Source organism: Eurytemora carolleeae, unplaced genomic scaffold (genome assembly GCF_000591075.1).
Source record: "Eurytemora carolleeae unplaced genomic scaffold, Eaff_2.0 scaffold578, whole genome shotgun sequence".
NCBI lineage: Eukaryota > Metazoa > Arthropoda > Copepoda > Calanoida > Temoridae > Eurytemora > Eurytemora carolleeae.
Window position 1 is genome coordinate 126682 of NW_019396575.1, and position 26909 is coordinate 153590.

At 33.9% G+C, this 26909-nt stretch overlaps 1 protein-coding gene across 1 annotated transcript; it reads right to left on the reverse strand.

Annotated features, from left to right (window-relative positions):
* Positions 1-1745: 1745 nt before the first annotated feature.
* On the reverse strand, positions 1746-25620 carry LOC111705771 (uncharacterized). The gene is made up of 27 exons (XM_023478421.1): positions 25454-25620; positions 23897-23970; positions 22888-22947; positions 21750-21815; positions 20307-20351; positions 18896-18974; positions 18649-18711; positions 17503-17563; positions 17241-17317; positions 16764-16863; positions 16640-16702; positions 15813-15898; positions 13999-14098; positions 12389-12467; positions 11601-11667; positions 10996-11113; positions 10518-10636; positions 9798-9880; positions 7960-8045; positions 7781-7875; positions 6353-6478; positions 4890-5191; positions 4438-4647; positions 3784-3910; positions 3584-3650; positions 2814-2893; positions 1746-2237 (listed from the first exon to the last, which is right to left on the reverse strand). Exons 1-27 carry the CDS (start codon positions 25492-25494, stop codon positions 2123-2125), a joined length of 2589 nt encoding a protein of 862 aa, XP_023334189.1. The 5' UTR covers positions 25495-25620; the 3' UTR covers positions 1746-2122.
* Positions 25621-26909: the final 1289 nt, after the last annotated feature.

Genomic DNA, 26909 nt, shown 5'->3' on the forward strand with positions numbered 1-26909 from the left:
CTTCAAATTCTCAAAATATTTTTCACGATTTCATATAAATCATAATCATGTGTATTTTTTAGTGTATCTCTTATTGATTTAAATTTTGTTGTCTATACTTCTTACTTCCCTGCTTTCTACCAATAACTTAGTCAGGTACAATAATTACTCATAGAATTACGAAGTATACTTCACGCGATGCCGGTATCCGGGAGGGGGGGGGGGTATGGTGAATAAGTTAAATCAATAAAGATATAAGCAAGGAGAAGGGGAAAGGAAAAGGAAAACACAGGAAAGAACTGCATTGATCAAATGTGGACTAGATTTACTGTTTATTAATTTTATTTTTTCTCAAGCCCGCCCACTGTGTACTATGACAGAAGGAGAAGGTAGACTTGTGACCTTCTAGCTCCTAGTTTTTTATTTATGCAGATATCATTATTTTTATTATTATGATTGAAAACATAATCAGATTTTAGGGGTTAGTTTGACGTGCACGCTGGGGCCTGCAGCCAGAAATATATCAGATTTTAGGGGTTAGTTTGACGTGCACGCTGAGGCCTGCAGCCAGAAATATATCAGATTTTAGGTTAGTTTGACGTGTACCCTGGGGCCTGCCCAGCCAGCAATATATCAGATTTATAGGTTAGTTCGAAGTGCACACTAGGGCCAGCCCAGCCAGAAATATATCAGATTTTAGGTTAGTTTGACGTGTACCCTGGGGCCTACCCAGCCAGAAATATATCAGATTTTAGGTTAGTTTGACGTGTACCCTGGGGCCTACCCAGCCAGAAATATATCAGATTTTAGGTTAGTTTGACGTGTACCCTGGGGGCTACCCAGCCGGAAATATATCAGATTTTAAGTTAGGTTGACTTGTACCCTGGGGCCTACCCAGCCAGAAATATACCAGATTTTAGGTTAGTTTGACGTGTACCCTGGGGCCTACCCAGCCAGCAATATATCAGATTTTAGGTTAGTTTGACGTGTACCCTGGGGCCTATCCAGCCAGAAATATAACAACTTCCTATAACCACGTCAAACTAAACAAAACTTCCTAGAGCCACGTCAAACTAAAAAACTTCCTATAGCCACGTGAAACTAAACAAAACTTCCTAGAGCCACATAAACGAAACAAAATTTCACGTAAGATTGAAAATCCTACACGCTTTTAACTATAACTTCTTACAATTAATGAGCTATTGAGAAAAAAACTGATTTAAAAATCTTGCATGTTACCAAATAAATTTGTTTCTCTCATCATGTAAGAAAAAAAACGTTGATTCACATTAAAATGTAAAAAAAACATTGTACATTGTAACAAATTATTAGATAGTCACTTGCAAACTTAAACTGCTATTTTAAATTAAATATCGAAATCTTAATATTTTTTATCAATTTGCTTTCACACGCAAAAAAAGAAAATTTGCTATTATTATTTTTCATCTACACGTGTATTTTATTTTATACCTTTTTCTTACAAAAGCAACACAAACATTTTCATTAACTTTTTTATTTTAAAATATATACAAATCATGGTATATATAATGCATTTTCGTGTTAGGTATCCAGCTAGGCAAAAAAAATAACCATTATATTTGTATGTATTTGGTTACGTAGATACTAGATATACTATTGTTTGAATATATAAAAATATCTCATCAAATCGGGAACATCTTAGCATATAACTTGCTGAATTGCCCGGCGTAGGCCGTGGAATTAAAAAACGAATTTTGAAGATGAAAAAAAATATATAAATTGAAAAATTATTTCGAATTTTTTATTTTATCCTATTTTGCCCTCGGGTAAACTTGGGTTTCCTAAAAAAATTGCCAATTGGGTCAGACCCTGAGTCCTATACACCTAGCTAGGTAGGAGTATACAGCTAGGTACTCCTATACACCTAGCTGGGTAGGAGTATACAGCTAGGTACTGCTATACACCTAGCTTGGTAGGAGTATACAGCTAGGTACTCCTATACACCTAGCTGGGTAGGAGTATACATCTAGGTACTCCTATACACCTAGCTAGGTAGGAGTATACAGCTAGGTACTTCTATACACCTAGCTAGGTAGGAGTATACAGCTAGGTACTCCTATAAACCTAGCTAGGGAGGAGTATACAGCTAGGTACTCCCATACATCTAGCTAGGTAGGAGTATACAGCTAGGTACTCCTATCCAATCTCCTCTAAAGCATGAGAATGTTGTGACTGGATTTTCCATTGGCTGTGAGTATAAACTACCGACAAATCCAGATCTAAAAACAAACAAAATGTTTTTTTTTCTTTTCTTTTGAAGTGTATTATTTAAAGAAATTGAATTTTGCCACTAACTCTGATTTTCGAATCCCTATATCTTTGCAACCTGACGGTGTAGACTTTTGATATTTCAAACTTTGATCGTTTGATCTAACAGAATTCATAGTTTGCATATAGATAAAGGGATTAGAAAATCAGAATTTTTGGCAGTGACTTAATACCTTTAACCAAGTAGAATAAAGAAATTCAAATCAATTTATTTGCTTTTCAAGTTTAGAATTAAAAACAACAACTAGAGATGTACCGTTAAATGTGGAATACGAAGACGATATTAAGACAATAGTTAAGAGTATTTGATGTTGTTACAAACTAAATAGTTTCATTAGTAAATTATTTATTCACTAATTAAGTGAAATTGGTCTGTTTACGCTTCACAATTCATGTGTTTCATGTTCCTTGGAATATTTAAAGTTATAATTTGAGCCAAAAGTAATTTTTCTACCCCAGAGCTATATGGTTACTAGTGTATAAAAAATGTTAAATATTTCTGTACAGGTTGGATGATATACTGATACCTGCAGTACACTGTACATTTAAGTTTAGTTTCTCCTGATGCAGTACAGGACACCTTCCCATCAGGTATCCTTGGTACAGTCTAGAATATATGAATATAAATATACAGGGTTACCCACACAGGAAGAGACTTCAGAGACGACTGTACGGAATTCATACTGTCTCTTTTCTTTAATTCAAGATGCTTCTGCAAACTTGATTTATTCTTTGTAAGATCATTAAATAACCCATTAAAAGAGTTTATTTAAGGGCAAAGACTAAATCAAACCGATTTTTAATAGTGTAAGGTCGTCTTTACAGTCTCCTCCATTCTGGATAGCCCTTGTGTACTTATGTACTCTTTAATCAGTTTGATCTTTAAACATACCTAGCTACAGTTCTGTCCTAAACCTATACCTGGCTACAGTTCTGTCCTAAACCTATACCTGTATACAGTCCTGTCATAAACCCATAACTGGCTACAATCATGTCGTAAAACTACACCTGGCTGCAGTCCTATTTTAAGCCTATAACTGGCTAAAGTCCTATTCTAAACCTATACCTGGGTACAGTCCCGTCCTAAACCTATGCCTGCCTACAGTCCTATTTTAAACCTATAACTGGCTACAGTCCTGTCCTAAACCTATCCCTGGCTTCGTCCTATTCTAAACCTATACCTGGCTACAGTCCTGTCCTAAACCTTTGCCTGGCTACATTCCTATTCTAAACCTTTAACTGGCTATATTTCTATTCTAAACCTTTACCTGGCTGCAGTCCTGTCCTAAACCTATACCTGGCTACAGTCCGGTTGACAAGGACGAATAATACGACTCCACCTTCCTTCCCAACCACTTCGATCTCTAAAAATATTTAAAAACAAACTAGCAGATTTGAAATCACACCGTCAAATATTTAAAGTTCCTAGATTTAAAAGTCTAGGTTTAAAAGTTCAGCAGTTTTTAGGCTGGAACGGTGGAACCGAATAAAAGTTACCTCTGACAAACAGTATAATCTGAGGGTGAAACTAAACCCCCTGAACATGAAACCCTGCACTCTGTTCCCCCTTTACTCACAGTACACTCAACCCCTGTATTTTCTACAGGGGGAGGCATAATACATCCTGAAACACGGCAAGCTAAAGTAAATTCCACGTAAGATTAAAAGAACAAAAATATTTTGCATTTATAATTTCTAGTTTAGTTTTCGCATACTTGTGCTTTAAAACAAAACTAGAGAAGCTATGAGGTCACAACGTCGTACTAGAAATAAAATAAAATAAATTTGAACGTATCTTTTCTGTCTAGTTTGCAGTGGAAATGTAAAAAATGTATCGATATGATGCAGTTCTAAGTTTAAAGGGACTGTGCGCGTAGTTCCAAATGACACTCCCTACGAAGATTGCAGTGACCGATTTACAACGGTAATTAATGATTAAGTAAAGAGAAAATGAACACTGAACACTGAACACTGAATACTGAATACTGAACACTGAACACTGAACACTGAACACTGAACAATGAACAGGTTAAGTTAAGAAAAATCGCACACGTGTGAACAGAGAATTAAAAAATTAAGAAATAAAATGATCAAGTCTATTTTATAAAAATAAATAAAATATGGTAATTAATAAAGATTATCGATTTCTACCTGTTAACTCTTCATGCCGGCAGCTTGCCACCTTCTGTAGTAACCTTTTCCGAATTCTCATTCGTTTGGTTTTAGCTTTCAGATCTCTTTTATGCTTTGACTCTACATTTGATATTTCCTTCCGCATTCTTCGTAATTTATTCATAATATTCCTTTTCCTTTTCCCCCGATATTCCTTGACCTTTCTGATTTCTCTCCCAACAACAAACTCTGAAATAATATCATTAGTAAAAGAAAACTAATATTAGACGTATATGATAAAATGAATTTTTTGAACATATATTTTTGAAATAAATATTGTAATATCGTAATATTGATATATGCTGTGTATCCTACACACACCTATTTCATTGAAAATTTAATGATTAGTGATAAAACTATTTTACTTATATAACAACAACAAAAAATATTGGTGAAATCTCCCTAAACTAGTTTTAGATCTTTATCTTTACCTTTCAAGTACTTTTTCACTCGGGAACGATTACTGTACTCGCTCTTGTACTGTGTTCCCTGGGTTCTATTTGCGTTCCGCGTACTGTTCTGACTTCTAGATAATCCTTCCATCCTAGCCTCCCGGAACGTTGAAGGGTTCCTCCTAACCTCCTGGAACTGTGAAGGGTTCCTCATACTCTCCTGGAACTGTGAAGGGTTCTTCCTCCCCCTCTGGAACTGTGAAGGGTTCCTATTTATCTTGGAGCAATGAAGATTCATGTTCCATGTTCCATGGTAAAGATAACAGTCGGAACTCATACCTCTAGAAAAACAAAATCAACAAACTTATATCAACAAACAAGAATATAAAATATTAGCTGAAGTGCCCGGCGTTACCCAGGTCTATATTATTATTCAAAGTAAAAGATACTCCCGCCGTTTACCCGCGCTTGGTATTAAATCATGATTTTATCTGAAGTGCCCAGTGAGTCGTTGGATTTTCAAAAGTTTCCAAAACATGTTAGCTTACTTCCCCTCCCCCCCAGGTTGCCCATGGGTTCCATAAAAAAAATTCGGCCAATTTGGTTCAGCCGTTTAGCCAGCTATAGCTAACATAAATATAAAGGCTGGCCCAAAAAATATAGAGGACAGATGTTAATTATCTTTAAAGCTGACTTTTTTGTCTTAACTGTCAACAAAAACTTTTGTGAATTCTGTTTTGAAGGCGTCTAATTTCTTTTTAAAATGATCAGAATTTTGCTAAAAAATAATTTGAGCTCTGTCAGATACTGATAAATTCTAAATTTGAGCTCTGTTAGATACTGATAAATTCTAGATTTGAGCTCTGTTAGATACTGATTAATTCTAAATTTGAGCTCTATTAGATACTGATAAATTCTTAATTTGAGCTCTATTAGATACTGATAAATTCTAGATTTGAGCTCTGTTAGATACTGATAAATTCTAGATTTGAGCTCTGTTAGATACTGATAAATTCTAGATTTGAGCTCTGTTAGATACTGATAAATTCTAAATTTGAGCTCTATTAGATACTGATAAATTCTAAATTGCAGACGTAACTTCAATTAACTCTTCATGTGGAGAAGAGCAAGACCGATTCACAGCGATATCCTCTTTTTCCTTTCTTAAAATTGATTATTCTCAATTGTTCTCTGAAAGTTTGACATGCGTATTTTTTCAGTCGGAGGAAAAAGAAGGATTTTGTAAACATTCAATATATTTCTGTATAGAACACCTATTTCTCTCATTCAATATATTTCTGGATAGTTCACCTACATCTATCATTAATATATTTCTGGATTTGAACACCTACATCTCTCATTCAATATATTTCTGGATAGAACACCTATATCTCTCATTTTTGCTCAGGTTAAGGTTTAAAGGGTCCACTGTGAATTGCAAATGCTATTATATAAATGGAGAGTCACTTAAAGTTAGGTCTATAGTCCCTTTAAAATATGACCTGAACCCTAGTTTGCAGTCCAGTATGCAGGTCAACTTGTTCCTGTTTACTGCTGAATACTGGCAGGTTATCTTGGTACCCAGAGAGGGGAGACCAGGAATAACGCAACCTCTTATCTGATCCAACCTAGAATAAACATAGAGAAAGGAAATGAAGAGTTAAAGCTGACCTCAGATGTACACAACCGACCACCCTACTAATCAATTAATAGGGCGGTCGGTTGTGTACATCTGAGGTCAGCTTTACCTCTTCGTTTCCTTTCTCTATGAGAATAACTATGGTACAAAATTACACGCAAAGGATGAGACTTCACAGACGACTGTACGGTAATTGTTCAGTCTTTTTTCTTCAACCCAGGAGCTTATCAGACAGGTAAACCCCAGCGCTACCATGTTGATACTAGCTCAACCCAGGAGCTTATCAGACAGGTAAACCCCAGCGCTACCATGTTGATACTAGCTCAACCCAGGAGCTTATCAGACAGGTAAACCCCAGCGCTACCATGTCGATACTAGCTCAACCCAGGAGCTTATCAGACAGGTAAACCCCAGCGGTGCCATGTCGACACTAGCTCAACCAAGGAGCTTATCAGACAGGTAAACCCCAGCTCTGTCATGTCGATCCTAGCTCAACCCAGGAGCTCATCAGACAGGTAAACCCCAGCACTGCCATGTCGATACAAGCTGAACCCAGGAGCTTATCAGACAGGTAAACCCCAGCACTACCATGTTGATACTAGCTCAACCAAGGAGCTTATCAGACAGGTAAACCCCAGCGCTGCCATGTCGATACTAGCTCAACCCAGGAGCTTATCAGACAGGTAAACCCCAGCGCTACCATGTCGATCCTAGCTGATGTCAGGAGGTTATCAGACAGGTAAACCCCAGCGCTACCATGTCTATACTAGCTCAACCCAGGAGCTTATCAGACAATTAAACCCCAGTTCTGCTATGTCGACCAGCTCAACCAAGGAGCTTATCAGACAGGTAAACCCTAGCTCTGCCATGTCGATCCTAGCTCAACCCAGGAGCTTATCAGACAGGTAAACCCCAGTGCTGCCATGTCGATGCTAGCTCAACCAGGAGCTTATCAGACAGGTAAACCCCAGCGCTGCTATGTCGATACTAGCTCAACCCAGGAGCTTATCAGACAGGTAAACCCCAGCGCTACCATGTTGATACTAGCTCAACCCAGGAGCTTATCAGACAGGTAAACCCTAGCGCTGCCATGTCGATACATGCTCAATCCAGGAGCTTATCAGATAGGCAAACCCCAGCGCTATCATGTCAATACTAGCTCAACCCAGGAGCTTATCAGACAGGCAACGCTTTCAAATAGTGCTTTGCATACAACAAAAAAAAGAAACAAAATCAAATTTGAAAAATAAATCGGTAAATTTCGTGAATTGTAAATGAATAAATATTTTACCTGATGGATAACTTGGACTTGTTGTTCTCCATGTTGTTAAAGTAATCCAGGTAAATCTTGTTGGATAAACTTCTCCACTCCTTTCCACCCATACCCTTCACACATATTCATTGGTAATCTTAATTACATTTTACGTAAAGACGACATTTTGTCCTGTCTAAACTTGACCTAATGGATACCTGACAGAATCTCTGCATGTGATCTGAATCCGTGGCAGCATCGTTTAGCTCCAGGTACCCAGTTGTACATTGGGTTGAAGCTGAACCTATAAACAATCCAGATACAGACCCAGCACGCCTAGAATCTATTTACCAAGCTAACCCAGCTAAACTAGGTCTCCTATACTCTACAGGGTTACCCACAAAGGATAAGACTTCAGAGACGGCTGTACGGACTTTATTTTGTCTGTTTCCTTATATTCACAATTCCCTGCAACTGTAATCTTGTTTCTTTCTTTGCCAAATCATCAAATAATCAATCAGCAGACTTTATTCAAGGCAGAAGTCTTAATTCAACCTTGGGATCGTCATACTTCTAGAGTTTAGGTCGTCTGTACCGTCAGTACAGTCTGTACCCTCTGTACCATCTGTACCCTCTTTACCTTCTGTACCATCTGTACCTTCTGTACCGTCTGTACCGTCTGTACCGTCTGTACCGTCTGTGCCTTCTGTACCGTACTCTGGTAAACCAATCAAAAGGATATAGACTCGAAATGGGCGGCGGAAATGGAGCTAAGGAAATGCAACTCAAGGTATGGCAAATCCAAAGGCGGATAGGCTGGATAAAACACTCTAATCTCCCATACACGCATAGACCATAACTTCTTGTTGAAAATATATTTCAGTAACGAGGATTCCTACAAAAAAATACAAATTGTTATTGACGTACATGTATATAAATAATGATTGTTAATAAAGATTAAACCAGTTGGGTGTACCTATAAATAAATGAGTATTGTTGTAAATCGAACAATTGGTTAAAGAAATATGTACCATTGAGAATTGAACAAAGGCTTAAAGGTACTGTTGTGAATCGACAAATAAAAGGTTTAAGAGGTACCGTTGTGAATTGATACATAAAGGTTTAAAAGGTACTGTTATGAATTGATAAATAAAGGTTTAAAGGTACTGTTGTGAATCGGTAAATAAAAGGTTTAAAAGGTACTGTTGTGAATTAAACATAAGGAACTTACGATCTAGAATTGCATAGCATGGGAATAGTTGTTTGAATTGTAGTCTAAAGCAATTTTAATCTTCTGAAATAAATATTCATTTGGTTAAAGGAATTTCACTGTTTGTTTGCAAATGATACACTGGAATTATGTTTAAATTGTTTCTTTTAATGAACTTTAAGTTTTATTAGCTACATGAGGCTTCTGTTTGCTTTTACGCGGAGACCTTGAAAATGTTTGGTTTGGAAAGTCTAGCGGAGGTTCAATTTGTCAGAGACGACCTTACAACAGAGTAGATTATGGGGTATGGTTCACAACTCTGTACCGTCTGATTCTTTGTGGGTAACCCTTTATTCACCCAGCTAACCCAGCCGAAATAGTGCGGTCAACCAAGGTCCAGAAATGAGGCAAGTACAATATACAGTGGCAGGCCTTTATATCAATACAATGAAGACGACTTTCAATTTTAATTTTGATTTAAATCAAGCTGTTAAACATCATGGATACACGTACACATAAACATAGAAGTCAAAAGAAACTATCAATTTAAAAAGCTTCTCTTTAATTACTTATAAACTTGTAATTCGAAAAAAAGCTTGTTAACAATCAAAACTGAAATAAAAAGTATTAAAACTGAAATCAGACCGTGGAATATCTGAATCACTGTTTGTTGATGGCTCTAAATTAGTCATTTATATTCATCTTTTGCACTCAATCTTTTCTTGTTATTGTTTCTATAGTTGTTTCAGGAGGAGTAAGTTCAAAACCTAACCATTGGCGCAGAAGTGACTAAAAGTATCACTTCTGGACTATATACAGTTCAGAACTTGTTCCCCCTGTATTTACCAAAAGATAAAGCATCAAACTGTAGATTGATAAAGTGTCTTGGTTTAGCCACTACCTCCCATCTACACGATACATATCCTTGTCTAAAATATTAGATATTAAATTGTTAATTGTAACTTTCATTACTGTATTTCATTATCTACCTGTGTAGTACCTTTACTACTGGTCTATTGTACAGTGTACAGTGTACCTGTACTGTCCCTGCTGGTCTAGTGTACAGTGTACCTGTACTGTCCCTGCTGGTCTAGTGTACAGTGTACCTGTACTGTCCCTGCTAGTCTAGTGTACTGTGTACCTGTACTGTCCCTGCTAGTCTAGTGTACAGTGTACCTGTACTGGACCTTCTAGTCTTCTGTACAGTGTGCCTTTACTGTCCCTGCTGGCATAGTCTAGTGTACAGTGTACCTGTACTGTCCCTGCTGGTCTAGTGTACAGTGTACCTGTACTGTCCCTGCTAGTCTAGTTTACAGTGTACCTGTACTGTCCGTGCTAGTCTAGTGTACATTGTACCTGTACTGGACCTTCTAGTCTTCTGTACAGTGTGCCTTTACTGTCCCTGCTGGCATAATGTATATAGTACCTGTACTGTTCTTGCTAGTCTAGTGTACAGTGTACCTATACTGTCCCTGCTAGTCTAGTGTACAGTGTACCTGTACTGTCCCTGCTAGTCTAGTGTACAGTGTACCTGTACTGTCCCTGCTAGTCTAGTGTACAGTGTACCTGTACTGTCCCTGCTGGTCTAGGTTAGGTTGGGATAAACTGATTGAGTTCTGGTTTAAGATCTCTCTCCCTCCACACAATCTATCCTGGCTTTGAAATCTGGCTCGAAATCCTTCACTCTAGAATAAAATAATTCTCAGAGTTTTTTATTTTTTTTTTGGGTGGGGGGGGAACATGTTTGATATTTTTCCATGTTTCTTTTTGCCGCTCCCAATACTTCAGAATAAAATTTATTTCTAGAAATGTCTTATATTTTTTCTACAATTATAAAATAAAAATAAAGCGGTATAAAAATAGATCTGCATGAAGATGAACATTTTAAATTTTGAAAAGGTTGTCAGCTAGTAATCAGGTGGGAGTTGAGTTATCTTTATTGTACGGCTCTCACCCTTAGTAATATAAAAAAGAAAAGACCAATCTGAGCTATGGAATAAAATCAGATATTCATGCTTTTACAGTTTTGGAAAATTATCAGTACCTGGCCCCAGTCATTTGTCTTGAATATTATCTGTATACTGTTCCCAGTACTGTAGATAGGGTTGGAGAAGTTACCAGAGACAGAACAGATATATGGAGCAGATTCATCCAACCCGTCCCTACTCAGTACTCATTATTATTTTATTCTTCAAGTTTATCTGATATATGGAGCAGATGCAACCCTCCCTACTCATTATTATATTATACATCAAGTTTATCTGTTATACGGAGCAGATACAACCCGCCCTACTCATTATTATCCTTTTCTTCAAGTTTATCTGATATATGGAGCAGATGCAACCCGTCCTACTCATTATTATCTTATTCTTCAAGTTTATCTGATATACGGAGCAGATACAACCCGTCCTATTCATTATTATCTTTTTCTTCAAGTTTATCTGATATATGGAGCAGATACAACCCGTCCTATTCATTATTATCTTATTCTTCAAGTTTATCTGATATACGGAGCAGATCCAACCCGTCCTACTCATTATTATCTTATTCTTCAAGTTTATCTGATATATGGAGCAGATGCAACCCGTCCAACTCATTATTATCTTATTCTTCATGTTTATCAAATACATAATGAAAATAATAAATTTCCTAAATTCTATATTATCTGTTTGATGAAGGTTTAACACGGAGAAATCAACTTTAATCGTCCCAGGTCCTGGAAAAAAAATCTTTGTAAAAGCTAATCCACTCATCTCAGAGTTTACAAATCGATCTAAGGACAATTTTGTTGTTCTAACGAGTTTCCAAATACAAGTTTGTGTCAAATCGGTCTAGAGGCTCATGGGTTATGATCTGACAAACAAACAGAGATTACTACTCCATAAGTCTAGCAACTCGGGAACGCAGATTTGCATGAAACTAAATTTTCTCTAAAAAAGCAAATCAAAAAATCTTAGAATTTATAAACCAAACTAACGAGTTCCCTAAACAAAATTTGTGGCAAATTGGTTCAGGGGTTTATTAGGTATGAGGAGGAATAAAAGAACGGAAAATATCTAACCTGGAACTGTTAAACTCCAGGTACAGGTTGTATCAGGAGGATAGAAGGACGGAAAATATCTAACCTGGAACTGTTAAACTCCTGGAACAGGTTGTAGCGGGAGGATAGAAGAACGGAAAATATCTAACCTGGAACTGTTATGCTCCAGGTACAGGTTCAGCAGGAGGATAGAAGAACAGAAAATATCTAACCTGGAACTGTTAAACTCCTGGAACAGGTTGTAGCGGGAGGATAGAAGAACGGAAAATATCTAACCTGGAACTGTTATGCTCCAGGTACAGGTTCAGCAGGAGGATAGAAGAACAGAAAATATCTAACCTGGGATTGTTATGCTCCAGGTACAGGTTAAAGCATAGAAGAACGGAAAATATCTAACCTGGGACTGTTATACTCCAGGTACAGGTTGTAGCAGGAGGATAGAAGAACGGAAAATTTGGAGAATGTATTGTACCCGACTAAATCAAACTTGTTTAGTAAAGATTAAGAAATTTTCTTTTCTAACAAAATCAAATAGGCATGATTTTGAAATACAAAGAAATAAGGAGGCGTCAATAAGCATTAAGCAGTAACAATAAAATTCAACAATAAAATTTATTAATTATTCGTTTTTAAAACGATTTAAACGTTATCACATAAATATTCATCTGAAGACCTATGAAGATATCAGAATTTTTAGATAGGGCCAGATTAAATATATAATATCGAACAAAAAAATAACAAGATTAGTTAAAAAAAAAACGAAATTACTCAATGGAATACAAGATGTAAATCTAATTGGTTGTAAAAAGTCGTTCTGAGCTAAAAAAAAATTAGAATGGTGGATATCAAGATTAATGCTTAAACTCTTGGTTTTACTATAACTTAACCTTAGATTATGTTAATACGCATTCGATATCCAAGAAAGAAGTTGAAAATTTAACCAATCAGCGTGTCATGTTAAGATGTACTCTTCAACTTTTGAAAAACCGGGTTTGATTTCTGGTGTTGATGGTGTCCTATCAATTAAACTATAAACATCGATTGAACGAACGAAAGTTTTGGATTAATGTTTGATTAATTAAAAGCCGGCTTGTGAACAGCTACTTTAATTAAATCAGATATTAGTCCGATCGATAAAGCATTGTATCTGTAATTGTTATCAAAGTAACTTTTATACAGTAGAAATATCCAAAAAGATTATAAGAATAAAATCAAAAGTGTGATACTCAGATTAGCGATCGTGATTAAGGATATCTCATTCTAAAGTTTTCAGCTCTGGTCTTTTCATTCCAAGTAAAATATAAAATATGAATTTCAAACCCTGAAATAAAGATTAAAGAAAGCGGAAACGAATTCTGTTTAATGTTTGTATCTCCTAGCTTCTTCCGGTTCTTTAAATCAACGCGTCGATTCAAATTCTTTCTATAAGGAACATTAACCGTAATGTTTAAGTGACCCTTCCTATGCAAAGATGTCAATGCCCGATTTACAACGGTACCCTTAAAAGCTTTGTTTGATCAAGCATACATTAGATATCAGAAAGGAATTGAGTCTTTGCCCCAAACTCAAATTTACTAATCCCTATATCTGTATAAATACAGTGGCGTACACCTTTAATATTTCAAATTTAGATCATATGATCTATCATAATTTATAGTTTGAAATTTGTTAAGTCTACAGCATTGGGTTGCAAAGATATTGAGAAAGAAAATAGGAGTTTGTTGTAAAGACTCAATTCCTTTACAGAAATAAACACTTTACGAGTCAGAAAAATGAATGTATTTTTTATATTTTTGATCAGATAAAGGTTTCAAGGATACCGTTGTACCATCATAACATGGAGGGTCACTTGAACTTACTCTTACAGCCCCTTTAATCTTCAAATTTGAACCGGCAGTTTAGTGACGTAGCTCAAATTTGAACCGTTAGGAGGAAATTCAGTGACGTAGCTCAAATTAATAAAATTGGGTTCCCATGGAAACAAATTCTGTTTCAAGTTTAAATCTCCTGAGTAAAATAATCTCCTCCACAGTCTGGAACCTGGACGGGTTGGAAGGATAAAGAAAACCCTCTCCTCTCTCCTTCATAATCAGTCTGAAACCTTAACCTGCAAAATTAGGAACAATGAACTGTTGTGAACTTGTGTACGTGTATAAAATTCAGAATTTTCATGTTTTCAATCGGAAATTTTACTTTTTTGAAATATTTCTAATCGAATTATATTTAAAATGGATTATGGAATTTCTCTTTCCGCAAATTTCCTATTAATATGACTGTAAGTGTAATTTTAAGTGACCTTCCATTGACATGCAAAATTTGCAATGCCAGATTTACAACGGTATCCTTGACAGCTTTTTCTGATCAATTATGTATTAGATATCAATTTTTTTTTGTTTCTTTAACTGTATTTGTTCATTTGTGCTCTTTATGAAAAAGTGACTTGTTCATTCTTTGCTTATAAGAAACAATGGAGAAATTATCAGAGTTGCACACACTTCGAGCCACATTTTTGATCAGATTAAGATTTCCAGGGGACCGTGTTAATCTTTAGATTACGTTAACAGTCCCTTTAATAATCTGTTATTTAGAGAAATTTCAGGGTTTCCTAATCCTAAACTTTAAACTTATTAATTCTAAACTTTAAACTTATTACTCCTAAACTTTAAACTTATTAATCCTAAACTTTAAACTTATTAATTCTAAACTTTAAACTTATTACTCCTAAACTTTAAACTTATTAATCCTAAACTTTAAACTTATTAATCCTAAACTTTAAACTTATTAATCCTAAACTTTAAACTTATTAATCCTAAACCTTAAACTTATTAATCCTAAACCTTAAACTTATTAATCCTAAACTTTAAAACACACTGTTTGATAAGGTTTAGCTCATTTAAAGGGAGATTGATTTGGGAATTCACTTTTTTAAAGGAACTGTGGACTCATGGGGTCTTTGAAAGTTAATTATTTTCATTTGAGGTGTAATTTTCCGTAAAAGTGACTTGCAGATTTATGCAGCATAGACGAGGAAAGCAAACGTCAAAAATTATCACTTTTCCAAGATTAAAAACCGACGATATCTTCCGCATTGATTAGATAAATGTTTAAAGGGTATAATTGTAAATCGGTTAGTCAACATCAATACTGGTTATGATCACGATAACGGCAATTAGATCTCCAGAGACCAGATAGGTGTACCAGCTTCAAAACTTGCAATCTGGTGCTAGTATATCTAATCTGATGTGTTCCTGATTAAGTAGTTAGGTAGATGTACCAGCAATCTGGTGCTAGTATACCTAATTCGGTGTGTTCCTGATATAATGGTTCTGATAGGCTTATCAGCAATCTGGATAAGTATACCTAATCTGGTTCAAGTATACCTATTCTGGTGTGTGCTGATATAATATTCTGGTAGGTGTACTGCAGCAATCCGGTTCATGTATACCAAGTCTGAGCTGAAAACTTTAGAATGGGATATCCTTCCTTAATCCCGATCTGTGGATTAATCTGGAGATTAATAACAAGAGGAGAGCAAGCATTATTTAATCTGGAGATAAAGAAAAAGAGTGGATCAACCATTAATCCCAATATACACCATTCAAAAGTTCCCAGCTCTGGTCCTATCATAACTAATCTGATGTGTTCCTGATATAATGGTACTGGTAGGTGTACTGCGGCAATCTGGTCCAAGTATACTTAATCTGGTCCAAGTATGCTAAATCTGGTCCAAAATAACTTAATCTGATGTGTTCCTAATATAATGGTTCTGGTAGGTTTACCAGCAATCTGGTCCAAGTATACCTAATCTGGTGCTAGTATACCTAATCTGATGTGTTCCTGATATAATGGTTCTGGTAGGTTTACCAGCCCCAAACCTCGCAATCTCTGTTCCATCCTCATCCTCAATCTAATAATAAAGAAACTGATTAAACTCTAATTTCATAATTTACAAACTAACAGTGGTAGTCATTCATCTATATATAAATTTGGCTTGTCTTGGTGTTTGACTGTTTGTTTGTATCCAATAAACGTCAAAACAGCTGAACCGATCAGGCCCTAAATTTTTGTTGGATCTCGCGTGACCCCAGGGAAAGTGTATGAATGATAAAAATCTTAAAAATTTGTGTTTAAAAGTTTTTTTTTTATTTTCGTAAAAAATTTTAAAATCTTGAAAATCCGAAAAGCTTTTTTATAAAATCCGCGAAATTTTGTTTTCTTTGTTTTTCAATATCACAATGAGAACATGTTTACAATTGAAATAGAAGATGGGCGCGAAGCGCCCTAAAAGCCTAGTATCTTATACTTTGACTACTTGAGCTAGCCCAATTCCTAGTTTAAAATAGCAAAGGTTTACGACACTAGGTTGCTATGATCAGCATTAAAATTTAGAGCATGAAGCGAGCCATCAGTTCGTTTGTATAAAATGAAATCATTGCAGATATGTGCTATTGGTAACTTTATAAAAATGTTTGTTTTGTCTCTATGGATACTTTTTTTTCTATATGACAATACAAGATGGCCGCTAAAAGTTCCAAATTTTTAGTCCCCAAAAAGTACTGATTTTATAAAAATGCACAGGCACAGAATTTGATTTAAAGACGACACAAAAATATTTATTTTCATGAAAATCATGAAAAAAATGTGTTACCTCTAATTTGTCAAACCCAGGATGAAGATCAAAGTACAGAAATTTGATTCCAATTTTCTGATCCTGTAAAATAATATTTTTTTATGAAAATTTTCTTAATTTTTAAAAATCTTTTTTAACCAACCTTAGACTGTGCAGTAATCACCCATTCGCACTCCATATTTGGCCTATACTTGTAGTTCAGATATTGTAGTGTTTTCAGTTCATTTCCAGTTTTTATATCCCTAGAAGTATAAACACAATCATAAAGTTTTTTTTATCCCCCAACACAGGACTGTTATAATAATCCAGTTCCATTAATAATTAGTTATATATCCTAGTGCCTAGAAGTGCATTAAAATACCATTCAGTGACATTTAGTGGCTTAAAGTGTCAAGAAATGGCATGAAATGGCATGAAATGGCCCGGCATGAAATGGCATGAAATGGCATGAAATGGCATGAAATGGCATGAAATGGCATGAAATGGCATGAAATGGCATGAAATACCATGAAATGCCATGAAATGCCATGAAATGCCATGAAATACCATGAAATGCCATGAAATGCCATGAAATGCCATGAAATGCCATGAAATGCCATGAAATGCCATGAAATGCCACCTGAAATGTATGGGAGAATGAATTATTCCCGACTCCAGGCGGATTTCTACTCCACACTCCGTTATTACTCGGAGATTCTAAATCAGAATATTATTTTATCATTAAAAGGTTATTTTCATTATCATTGAAAAGAAAATTCTAATTACAAAGGTCTCCAATATCAGTTTGCAAAGGTATAGGACAGCTATTATAGAACTAGATTTTGTGGCGAGAAATATGTTTTTTTTAAATATTTTTATCCTCGTGGTAACTTTGTCTCTACCTGAGATAAAGGATTAAACTGTGGCTCTGCATCCTGAATTGTGTTCAAGGGTTTTATTCTCCTATACGCAATATTAACACAATCAGAGCTGAAAACTGGATACCCTTAATACCGATCGTTTAATCTGAATATCCACTGTGAACACTTTTAATTTTTGCTTGATACGCTCTTTTCTCTCTTTTTGGATATCCCGGATTCCAATTAATGAGGGTTCTTTCATTAAATAGAGCGCAAAGTGTTTAATTTCCCGGCTTCTGATTGGCTGTTCGGCCCTCTGATTGGTTTAATTTTATACGCTATCCTGGATACAAACTAAAAATTAAAACAGTCTTAAAATCATCAAAAAGAGGAAAGCAAGCATTGATCATGAAATCCACTATTTTCAGCTCAGCTCAAATTCAAATAAAATTCAACAAATTATTTTTATCGTCGCAGATTGGAAAAAATCTTTAAGTCAAGAAGAAATATTTTTAATTTTCCACAGCGCGAGGGGCTTTAAAGGTCTTGAACCAGCATCAAGTTCGATAATTGAGTAAATTTTAAACCTTAAATCTAAAAATTGTTTATTTTTTATTAGAAAAACAACATTATCTTCATCAACGTTTTTTGATTTTCTCTACAGGGTTCATTTACAAATAAGATATTAATAGAAATTACAAAAATTGTACAAATTGAAACTATAAAAAATTATTTGACCCTAGACTTAATTGTTATCTATCTAGTGTCTAAGATTGTTTACATTGTTTCATTTGATTTTGATACGTTAACAAGCAAATACTTAGTGTTTATCAAGTAAATAAAAATCACTTAACGATAAAAATGTTTTCTCTAGTTTTCCTAGATAAAAACTCAGCATTTAATATTCTATTAATGTACTAGCGGGATACGGGGCAACTCACAAAGAAAGAACGTAGGAAACAAATAGAGAAACCTGATATCTTAAAGATTAGTTCGTTCTATTGTAAAAATAATTAATCAAAAAATAAGAACTTAGTTGCAGTAGAGTAAATCAAATACTTAAAAAGAAACTATGGTGTAGTCTGTGAGTACCTATGTACGTTCTGTACTATTAGAAAAGAACCTAAATTTTTTTTTTTTTTTCAAACTTTTTAACTTTTTTATGCTTATTGATTTCTGTTAGTATTCCTGGATTGTGCGTGGTAAACTTCATAGTTCTGATAATATCCGCTCTGACAGTTTTGAGATTTTCTGTTCACAAGACTTTTAGATTTTTTAGAGGTCAACACTTGTTTGTAAGATATCGCTAATCTACAACGTTTGATATCGATATTCACCGTGAAAACTTTTTATTTCAGGAAATGCCTGGTTTTTTGGCTTTCATTGTACCATAAAAAAAAATCATGGCATTTTACATTTTATGATATAAAAGTTCCTAATGTGTTTGCCGAGTAAGTGTTTTACTTTCGGCACATATTGTACAGTACTGTTCGATTCTTGTACTGTTAAAACATCTGAAATACGAATAGTTTTAATTTCGATCAGATTATATTAAAGTTTTTTAACCCTATAAAGACTGGGGGGTGGTCTGAATCTATGTATACCCCCCCCCCCCCGCCTTAGAAAAAGGCTTTGGGTTGATATGCATGTTCATAGCCCAATTTTTCATGGTCAGCTCACGGTACATTCCAGTTCATTTCATGTACCGGGCCGAATTTCAACTAGCCAGGGCAAGCAGTACAGTACAAATACAGACTATATGAGGCAAATATATAAGATGTAGTTTTTGATTTGTAGCTTTAGTCACATAAAAGTTTAGGCTATTTTAGATTTCTTTTTTACACTGACAGGACATTTTTCCACCCTGCACCCTACTCTAGGCATTAAAAAATGTTTTGTTTTTTTGCAAATAATTCCTTTACAACGCTCCCCCAGCCTGTTTAGAGTTGAACGATTTGATAATAATTTTAAAACTCTCAATTAATTTTGTATTGAAAAAAGGCAAACTGCAATTTTGAAAATAACACAACATGGTGTAAATTTTTTAGCCTATGTCACTAACATTTAAAGATTACCGAATGAATTATGATTTAAAAGTCGTCAAAACAATTCTAAAGTTTCTTTACTTTCTCTACGTTCTTAAATTACGTAATTATACTGTTCATTTTACGATCAGAAAAAACAATGTTTGTTTATGTAAACAATCCAAATTTTACTGCCTAGTTCAAAGTACGCATAAAAGTACGCATATGGAAACGCAGTTTTCATCTAACTTTGATTTTTTTTTTGTATTTTTATCAAGTCTATAATAAGGACAAGGAAAAGGTGGGACAAGGAAAAGATGGGACAAGAAAAAAGATGGAACAAGGAAAAGATGGGAAAAGGAAAAAGGTGGGATAAGGAAAAGAGGGGACAAGGAAAAGGTGGGACAAGGAAAAGGGGGGACAAGGAAAAGGAGGGACAAGGAAAAGGTGGGACAAGGAAAGGCGGGACAAGGAAAATTTGGGACAAGGAAAAGGTGGGACAAGGAAAAGGTGTGACAAGGAAAAGGTGGAACAAGGAAAAGGTGGGACAAGGAAAAGATGGGACAATGAAAATGTGGGACGAGGAAAAGGTGGGACAAGGAAAATGTGGGACGAGGAAAAGGTGGGACAAGGAAAATGTGGGACGAGGAAAAGGTGTGACAAAACAAACGTGAATAAGACAAACGTGAGACAAGACAAAAGTAGGACATAGACAAACGTAGAAAAATGAAAATGTATGACACGATATGTAAGTAGATACTTAGGTCTTAAACTTATTCAAACTACAATCAAATCAAAGTTGACACATTAGCCAAACTTTACCTGTTAAAATGGTGTTTTCTATCCATGAATTGTACAAACTTAAATCTAGAAAAATATTTTCAAAAATCCTTGGTTCAGCAGCATTTGGATTCTATCATAAATATTTCTTATCAGTACATTTTATTACCCCCTTTGCTAACACACGAGCATGCAGACAAATAGTGAAATCCTCCAATAAACATCACAACAGTTCAACCCCTCAATAAACATCACAACAGTTCAACCCCTCAATAAACATCACAACAGTTTAACCCCTCAATAAACATCACAACAGTTCAACCCCTCAATAAACAGTTCAACTCCTCAATAAACAGTTCAACCCCTCAATATTTTGGAGCCTCGTGGGCCGTGGCCCCATAGATGATTTAAAGAATATTAAAAGTAAAAGGCAAATTTCTTATTTTTTTAAATTCTTAAATAAAAGATGTGAAAATGTATAGTTTTATAGTTAACTATAAAACTATATAGAACCTTTTTCTTTTTAACAAAACAAATCAAAAAGTAAAAAATTTTCTTTTGCCATTTAAAATCCTTACTCTTGTGTTATTTAGATTTGATTCTTCAATTGTTTGAAATTTCTACGCAGGAGTGATAAAATGTTTTATAATTATTGAAAATATTACAGGGGGATCCATCATGGATTGCAATTGTGCAATGCATCATACACGTTTTCATCGTGATGCATCCTTACCTGTCTATATTGCTTCTTTTTTACTTTAAATAATGTGAATTGTATTTGTTATATCTCGTTAAATATTTCTTGATGTATCATTTAAAGCAAATCCAAATTACTAAGTCTTTAATGGGATTTCTAATCAAAAGAATTACATAAACGAAATTATTAGGTTTTTTTATGGCTCACCACCGGCAGCGTTATGATTTATGAGCTTGTATATATATAAACAAGAATTCATGAATGAATATTAAATATGCTTATCGTAATCATAAGCAACTCCTAAATTTCAAATTAAAAGGTTCAAACAAATATAAGTTTTCAACTTTTGTTTTTAGAAACCAATTCAATTTCTTTAATGTCATGATTCAAAGTCCAACAGTTCTCTGATAAAATCTGGTTGGAGACAATGTTTTATGTTGCCGAGTTAGAAAGTGCCAAATAATATAAAAAGATAATTTTCATATTACATTTTTATTATTTTTATTGTTTGCTAAACTGAGTAAAAATGTATGATCAATAATGAAAAAACCCTATAAGAACTTTTTACTGGTCTCAAATAATAATGTTCTAATCCCTAAATCTTTCAAACCTGCTGGTGTAAATCGCCTTGAAGATAAAAGCAAAGGAAATTAGAGTTTAACGCAAGTAATCAGTTTCTTAAAAGGTTCAAATAAAAGAAATCTATGAAGTCGCTCAACTTTTTTATCAAAACTGGGTTTTCAAGTCTGGATCTAGGTTTCAAAAGTTTCTGAAGCTTAATTACATACCTAGAGCTATAGCAGTAGATTTTGTACATTCTTGAACCAATATCAGGTAATCAGGAATACAGGACGCTAAAATAATAATCATACTAATACGCTACTACTAGAAAATAATAATAATAATAATAATAATGATAATAATAATAATAATAATAATAATAATAATAATAGTAATAGTAATAATAATTATGATAATAATAATAGTAATAATAATAATAATAATATTAATTACAATAATAATAAATATAATAATAATAATAATAACAATAATAATAAATATAAAATTATTATTTTAATTGGTTTATTTCTGACACAATATGAATATAAAATGGTGGACTTATGACATGTTTCAGCTGAAATAAGAGAATTGTTTACATATGTAAGATATTATAGAGGACGTGAGTCAGACTCTAATAAAACGCATAAATAACTTCCAGTATATATATTTCTTATAACTTATTACTAGAGGGTTCAGAACTAGAGTCAATATCGATATCGCACGTGTAGACTGTAGAGATGATATCAGTCTATGCCCCGTATCCGTTCTATCTCATTCTGTTGAATCTTGTGGAACTAGTTTAACGCGGCCAGGCATCGTCTTCCACAATATATCTTTTTAATTTTCCACTAAAAAAGTAACAAAGCATGCTATAGCATTAATTGTATGTAACAATGACGATGATAATGATGATATTAATAATGAAAAATTAAATAATGATATTAAATATAAATTTGCATAATAATGAAAATAATAATGATATAATAAGAAATATGTAAAATTTTCTTTAAACATTATTTAATTATGAATTTTTTTTGTATTAACTTGATATTTAAATCGGAGATCTTTGAAATTTTGCATTAATCTTTAAGCTTAGCTTGACTTTACAATATTTTAACACCTTGGCCTTTTTATCCTTATATCGATACTAGCTTAAGTGCAAGGTGTTGCCCGTGGAATTTTCAAAACACTTTTAGAATTTAATTTAAATTTTCTTTGGGTACCCATGGGTTTCCTAAAAAATATTACCCAATTTTGTCCAAACTTTCGGCCATTTATAGCTAACATGATCGAAAAGCATTTTTAATTAGGTATTAATAAGGTTTACTGATGTTTGAATTATCAAAATTAAAAGTTTTTTGTTACTTGAGTTTCGATGTCGCAGTACTTTTCCAGAGTTTCCAAAACAAGAAGATTTATAAAAACCTAGAGAATATACAATACATTGTTATATATTTGTAAAAACCTAATATAATAAGAATCCAAAAATCAAGCAGAGAACATTCCCGTGGGTCTCCCGAATACCCCAATCAAAATGTGAGGCAAATCAGTCCAGGGTTCCTGAGTTATGATCGGACAAACAAACAGACAGACAAACAGAGATTACAACATTGTATTTATAGATATAACCACGGGCATATTCTTAGATTGGTTTTGAGATTCTGAGTTGAGCGGGTCGACTTTAATAGCGAAAATTTAATTTCTCGGTAAAAATCTTTTAACTGCGGGTAAACGGCGGGAGTAACTTTTAATAACCTGGGCAGCGCTTGGTTCCCAAGCTATCTTATTATAGACATAGTTTTAAACTGTACAAATAGACATTTATCAGATGACAATTAAAACTTTAAGATATTTGAAGTGCTCTAAATCCCCAGCAACTGATTTATACTGAAACAGATCTCTGAAATTTTACGACTTTATTGCAACAAACTAAGAGGAGAGGAGAAGGGTCAGGAGAATCTATAAATAATTAACCGGTCAAATTTTATTTAAAAAAACGATGTCACTAATATTCACAACTTTTTTCTTGTAATCTTAAAAAGGAATTGAGTCTTTGGAACAAAAAAAAATATTTAAACCTCAATATCTTTATAACCCGATGTTGTAAACCTTTGATATTTCAAACTCAGATTATTTGATCTAACAGAATTCATAGTTTGAAATATCTAAGGTCTGCAACATTTGGTTCCAAAGATATAGTGATTAGAAAATCAGAGTTTGTGGCAAAGACTCAATTCCTTTACCCACAATTTTATAATCCGCAATCTATTTTATTCTGAAAATGAAATAATTAAAAATGCTCCTTAAATGACAAATTAAGTCTGCGAAAAAGAGTTATAAAGTGCTGGGGAAGACTTTCAATGATATTCTACACCTTGTCTGGGGTCTAAGGATGGATAGTCTGTTGCCCAATCATATTCTGGAAACAAGGATTCTTTACTCTTCAGCCTGATTTAAATATTCTTCATTATTTTCTGATCTTTTATTATCTTATAAATATAATTTTTTCTGTCGAAAGCATTAACGATAAAATTCATGCAAACAGAGCTGAAAACTTTAGAATGAGATGTCCTTAATCCCGATCGGTTAATTAAACTGGAGATTAATAACAAGAGGAGAACAAGCATTATTTAATCTGGAGATTAAGAAAAAGAGTGGATTAAGCATTAATCCCGATATCCACCATTCTAAAGTTCCCAGCTCAGGACTGCCAATTACCAAAACTTTTTTTCAATCCAAGGAATGTAAAGCACTTAAAAAAAATATTATTGATTTCTAATTTTCTTTTTCTTCCCTGTTGTAGAAATCCACGAGTCACTTTTTAAAAAAAAACCACGGAATCAAATGATCAAACTTTCAGAAGGAAGAAGATATCTGCATTTCCAAATATTAAAAAGGCTTAAATTAAAGCCATATCGAGTTTTAAGATTCTTATTTGTCACTAGTTTTATAAAAAAATTAACAGTCTCTTTATTTCTAATTCTAAATTTCTTTTAAAATTATCTAGCTGTAGACATAGTTTAAAGGGACTCTCATTTTTAAAGTGAACTAGCTGTAAGCATAGTTTAAAGGGACTCTCCATTTTTAAAATGAACTAGCTGTAGACATAGTTTAAAGGGACTCTCCATTTTTAAAATGAACTATCTGTAGACATAGTTTAAAGGGACTCTCCATTTTTAAAATGAACTAGCTGTAGACATAGTTTAAAGGGACTCTCCATTTTTAAAGTGACATGTTCGATTCATATAACGTGACTTGTGGATTTCTGCTTCTGTAGAAACGGAGCTATATTGGTAAGAATTAAACACTTTTCAAGCTAGAAAAGCGAGGATATCTTTCACGTTATTGATCAGATAAAGATCTCAAAGAGTATTGTTGTAAATCTGACATGGTGTTCTTGTAATAGTAAGAATAGAATTACAACAACCCAAGGTTATAATGCAAGGAAAGTTATTTCGGAGGTGTGCGCATCCTTTGTACTGCAGTGTACTGTCTCTGGGCGGTAATGTAAACAAAAGACGAATGTCGAAGCCTGACATGAGATCCATCTTTCACATAAAAAATCAATGAAATATTCTGGTCATAGGAAACTATTATGTGAATTATCAAAATTATAAAAACTTAATGCTCTTAACCTTCTAGAATACTAAACGAACACTGATGCATCTATTCTTGTTTACAAATACCGTCCATAGAGAACTGGTTTCAATATGTACGCATAGTATAGGCAACTGCAATTAAGTTTCCTTGCATTGTCACCTTGCAACGACTGATCCTCTAAGTTAAACCCAACTTTGTTGAAAGAATAATTTCTATTTCTATTTCTATTTCTATTTCTATTTCTATTTCTATTTCTATTTCTATTTCTATTTCTATTTCTATTTCCTTATCTACTCAATGTTTCTATAAAGATATATAACCTGAGGCAAACCTGGCCTGGAGATAGTCCTTGAGATGTACAACTGTACTCATTGATAGGTTCTACTGTGTACTCGGTACTAAACTCGTCGGTACGGTTCACTGCACTGTACTGGTCAGTAAGGTCCCTTGTACTGTACAGCAATTTCTTGTTTCTGTGTGTTTTGTTAAACTTTTTTGCTAATATAATTTCAAAACTTAAAATAGATTTTTAGCCTAATGAGCCGACCAAACCCAATGTTTATAAGGCCATTTACATGACCCCAGGGAAGGTTTATGGATCTCAGAATTACACAAATTTGTCTCCAAAAAATTTCGATTTTTATAAAATGTTGAAAATTCACATTTTTTTAAATCCTCTAATTTTTGTTTATTGCTTCATTCATTAAGATACTGACAGATAGAGCCACATTTAAAAGTTGAAATAGAAGATGGGCACGAAGCGCCCTGAATAAAAATCAGTATCTGCATTGAATAAATGTTACAAAAAATGTTGCTTAATATTATGATTTTTAAATATTATAAACAAAGTATTCCCAATTTGTTAAAAAAATTGTTTTATTTATAAATCATAATTTTTATTGAAAATGAGAAAATTTAATTTTTCCTGTAATTTGTTTTTGTTTGAATATGTTTTCTCTTAAAGTATGATCAGTTCGAAAAAAATTATTCTAATGACAAAAATGTCAATTTTTTTTCTTAAAATTTAAATTTCTGATGGAAATTCAAAATTGATCATTCCTGTTTCGTGGTAGGATGTTGAAGAGCTATTAGAGCAAGATCATTAACAAATCTTTCTGTCTTATCATACGATACCAACCTATCAGATCCTATCTATATCTATTTTATCATACGATACCAACCTATCAGATCCTATCTATACCTATTTTATCATACGATACCAACCTATCAGATCCTATCGATATCTGTTTTATCATACAAAACCAACCTATCAGATCCTATCTATATCTGTTTTATCATACCATACCAATCTATCAGATCCTATCGTTATCTGTTTTATCATACAATACCAACCTATCAGATCCTATCAATATCTGTTTTATAATACGATACCAATCTATCAGATCCTATCTATATCTGTTTTATCAATCGATACCAACCTATCAGATCCTATCTATATCTGTTTTATCATACCATACCAACCTATAAGATCCTATCTATATCTATTTTATCAGACGATACCAACCTACCAGATCCTATCTATATCTATTTTATCATACGATACCAACCATCAGATCCTATCTATATCTGTTTTATCATACGATACCACCTATCAGGTCCTATCTATATCTGTTTAATCATACGATACCAACCTATCAGATCCTGTCTATATCTGTTTTATCATACCATATCAACCTATCAGATCCTATCTGTATCTGTTTTATCATACCATATCAACCTATCAGATCCTATCTGTATCTGTTTTATCATACGATACCAACCTATCA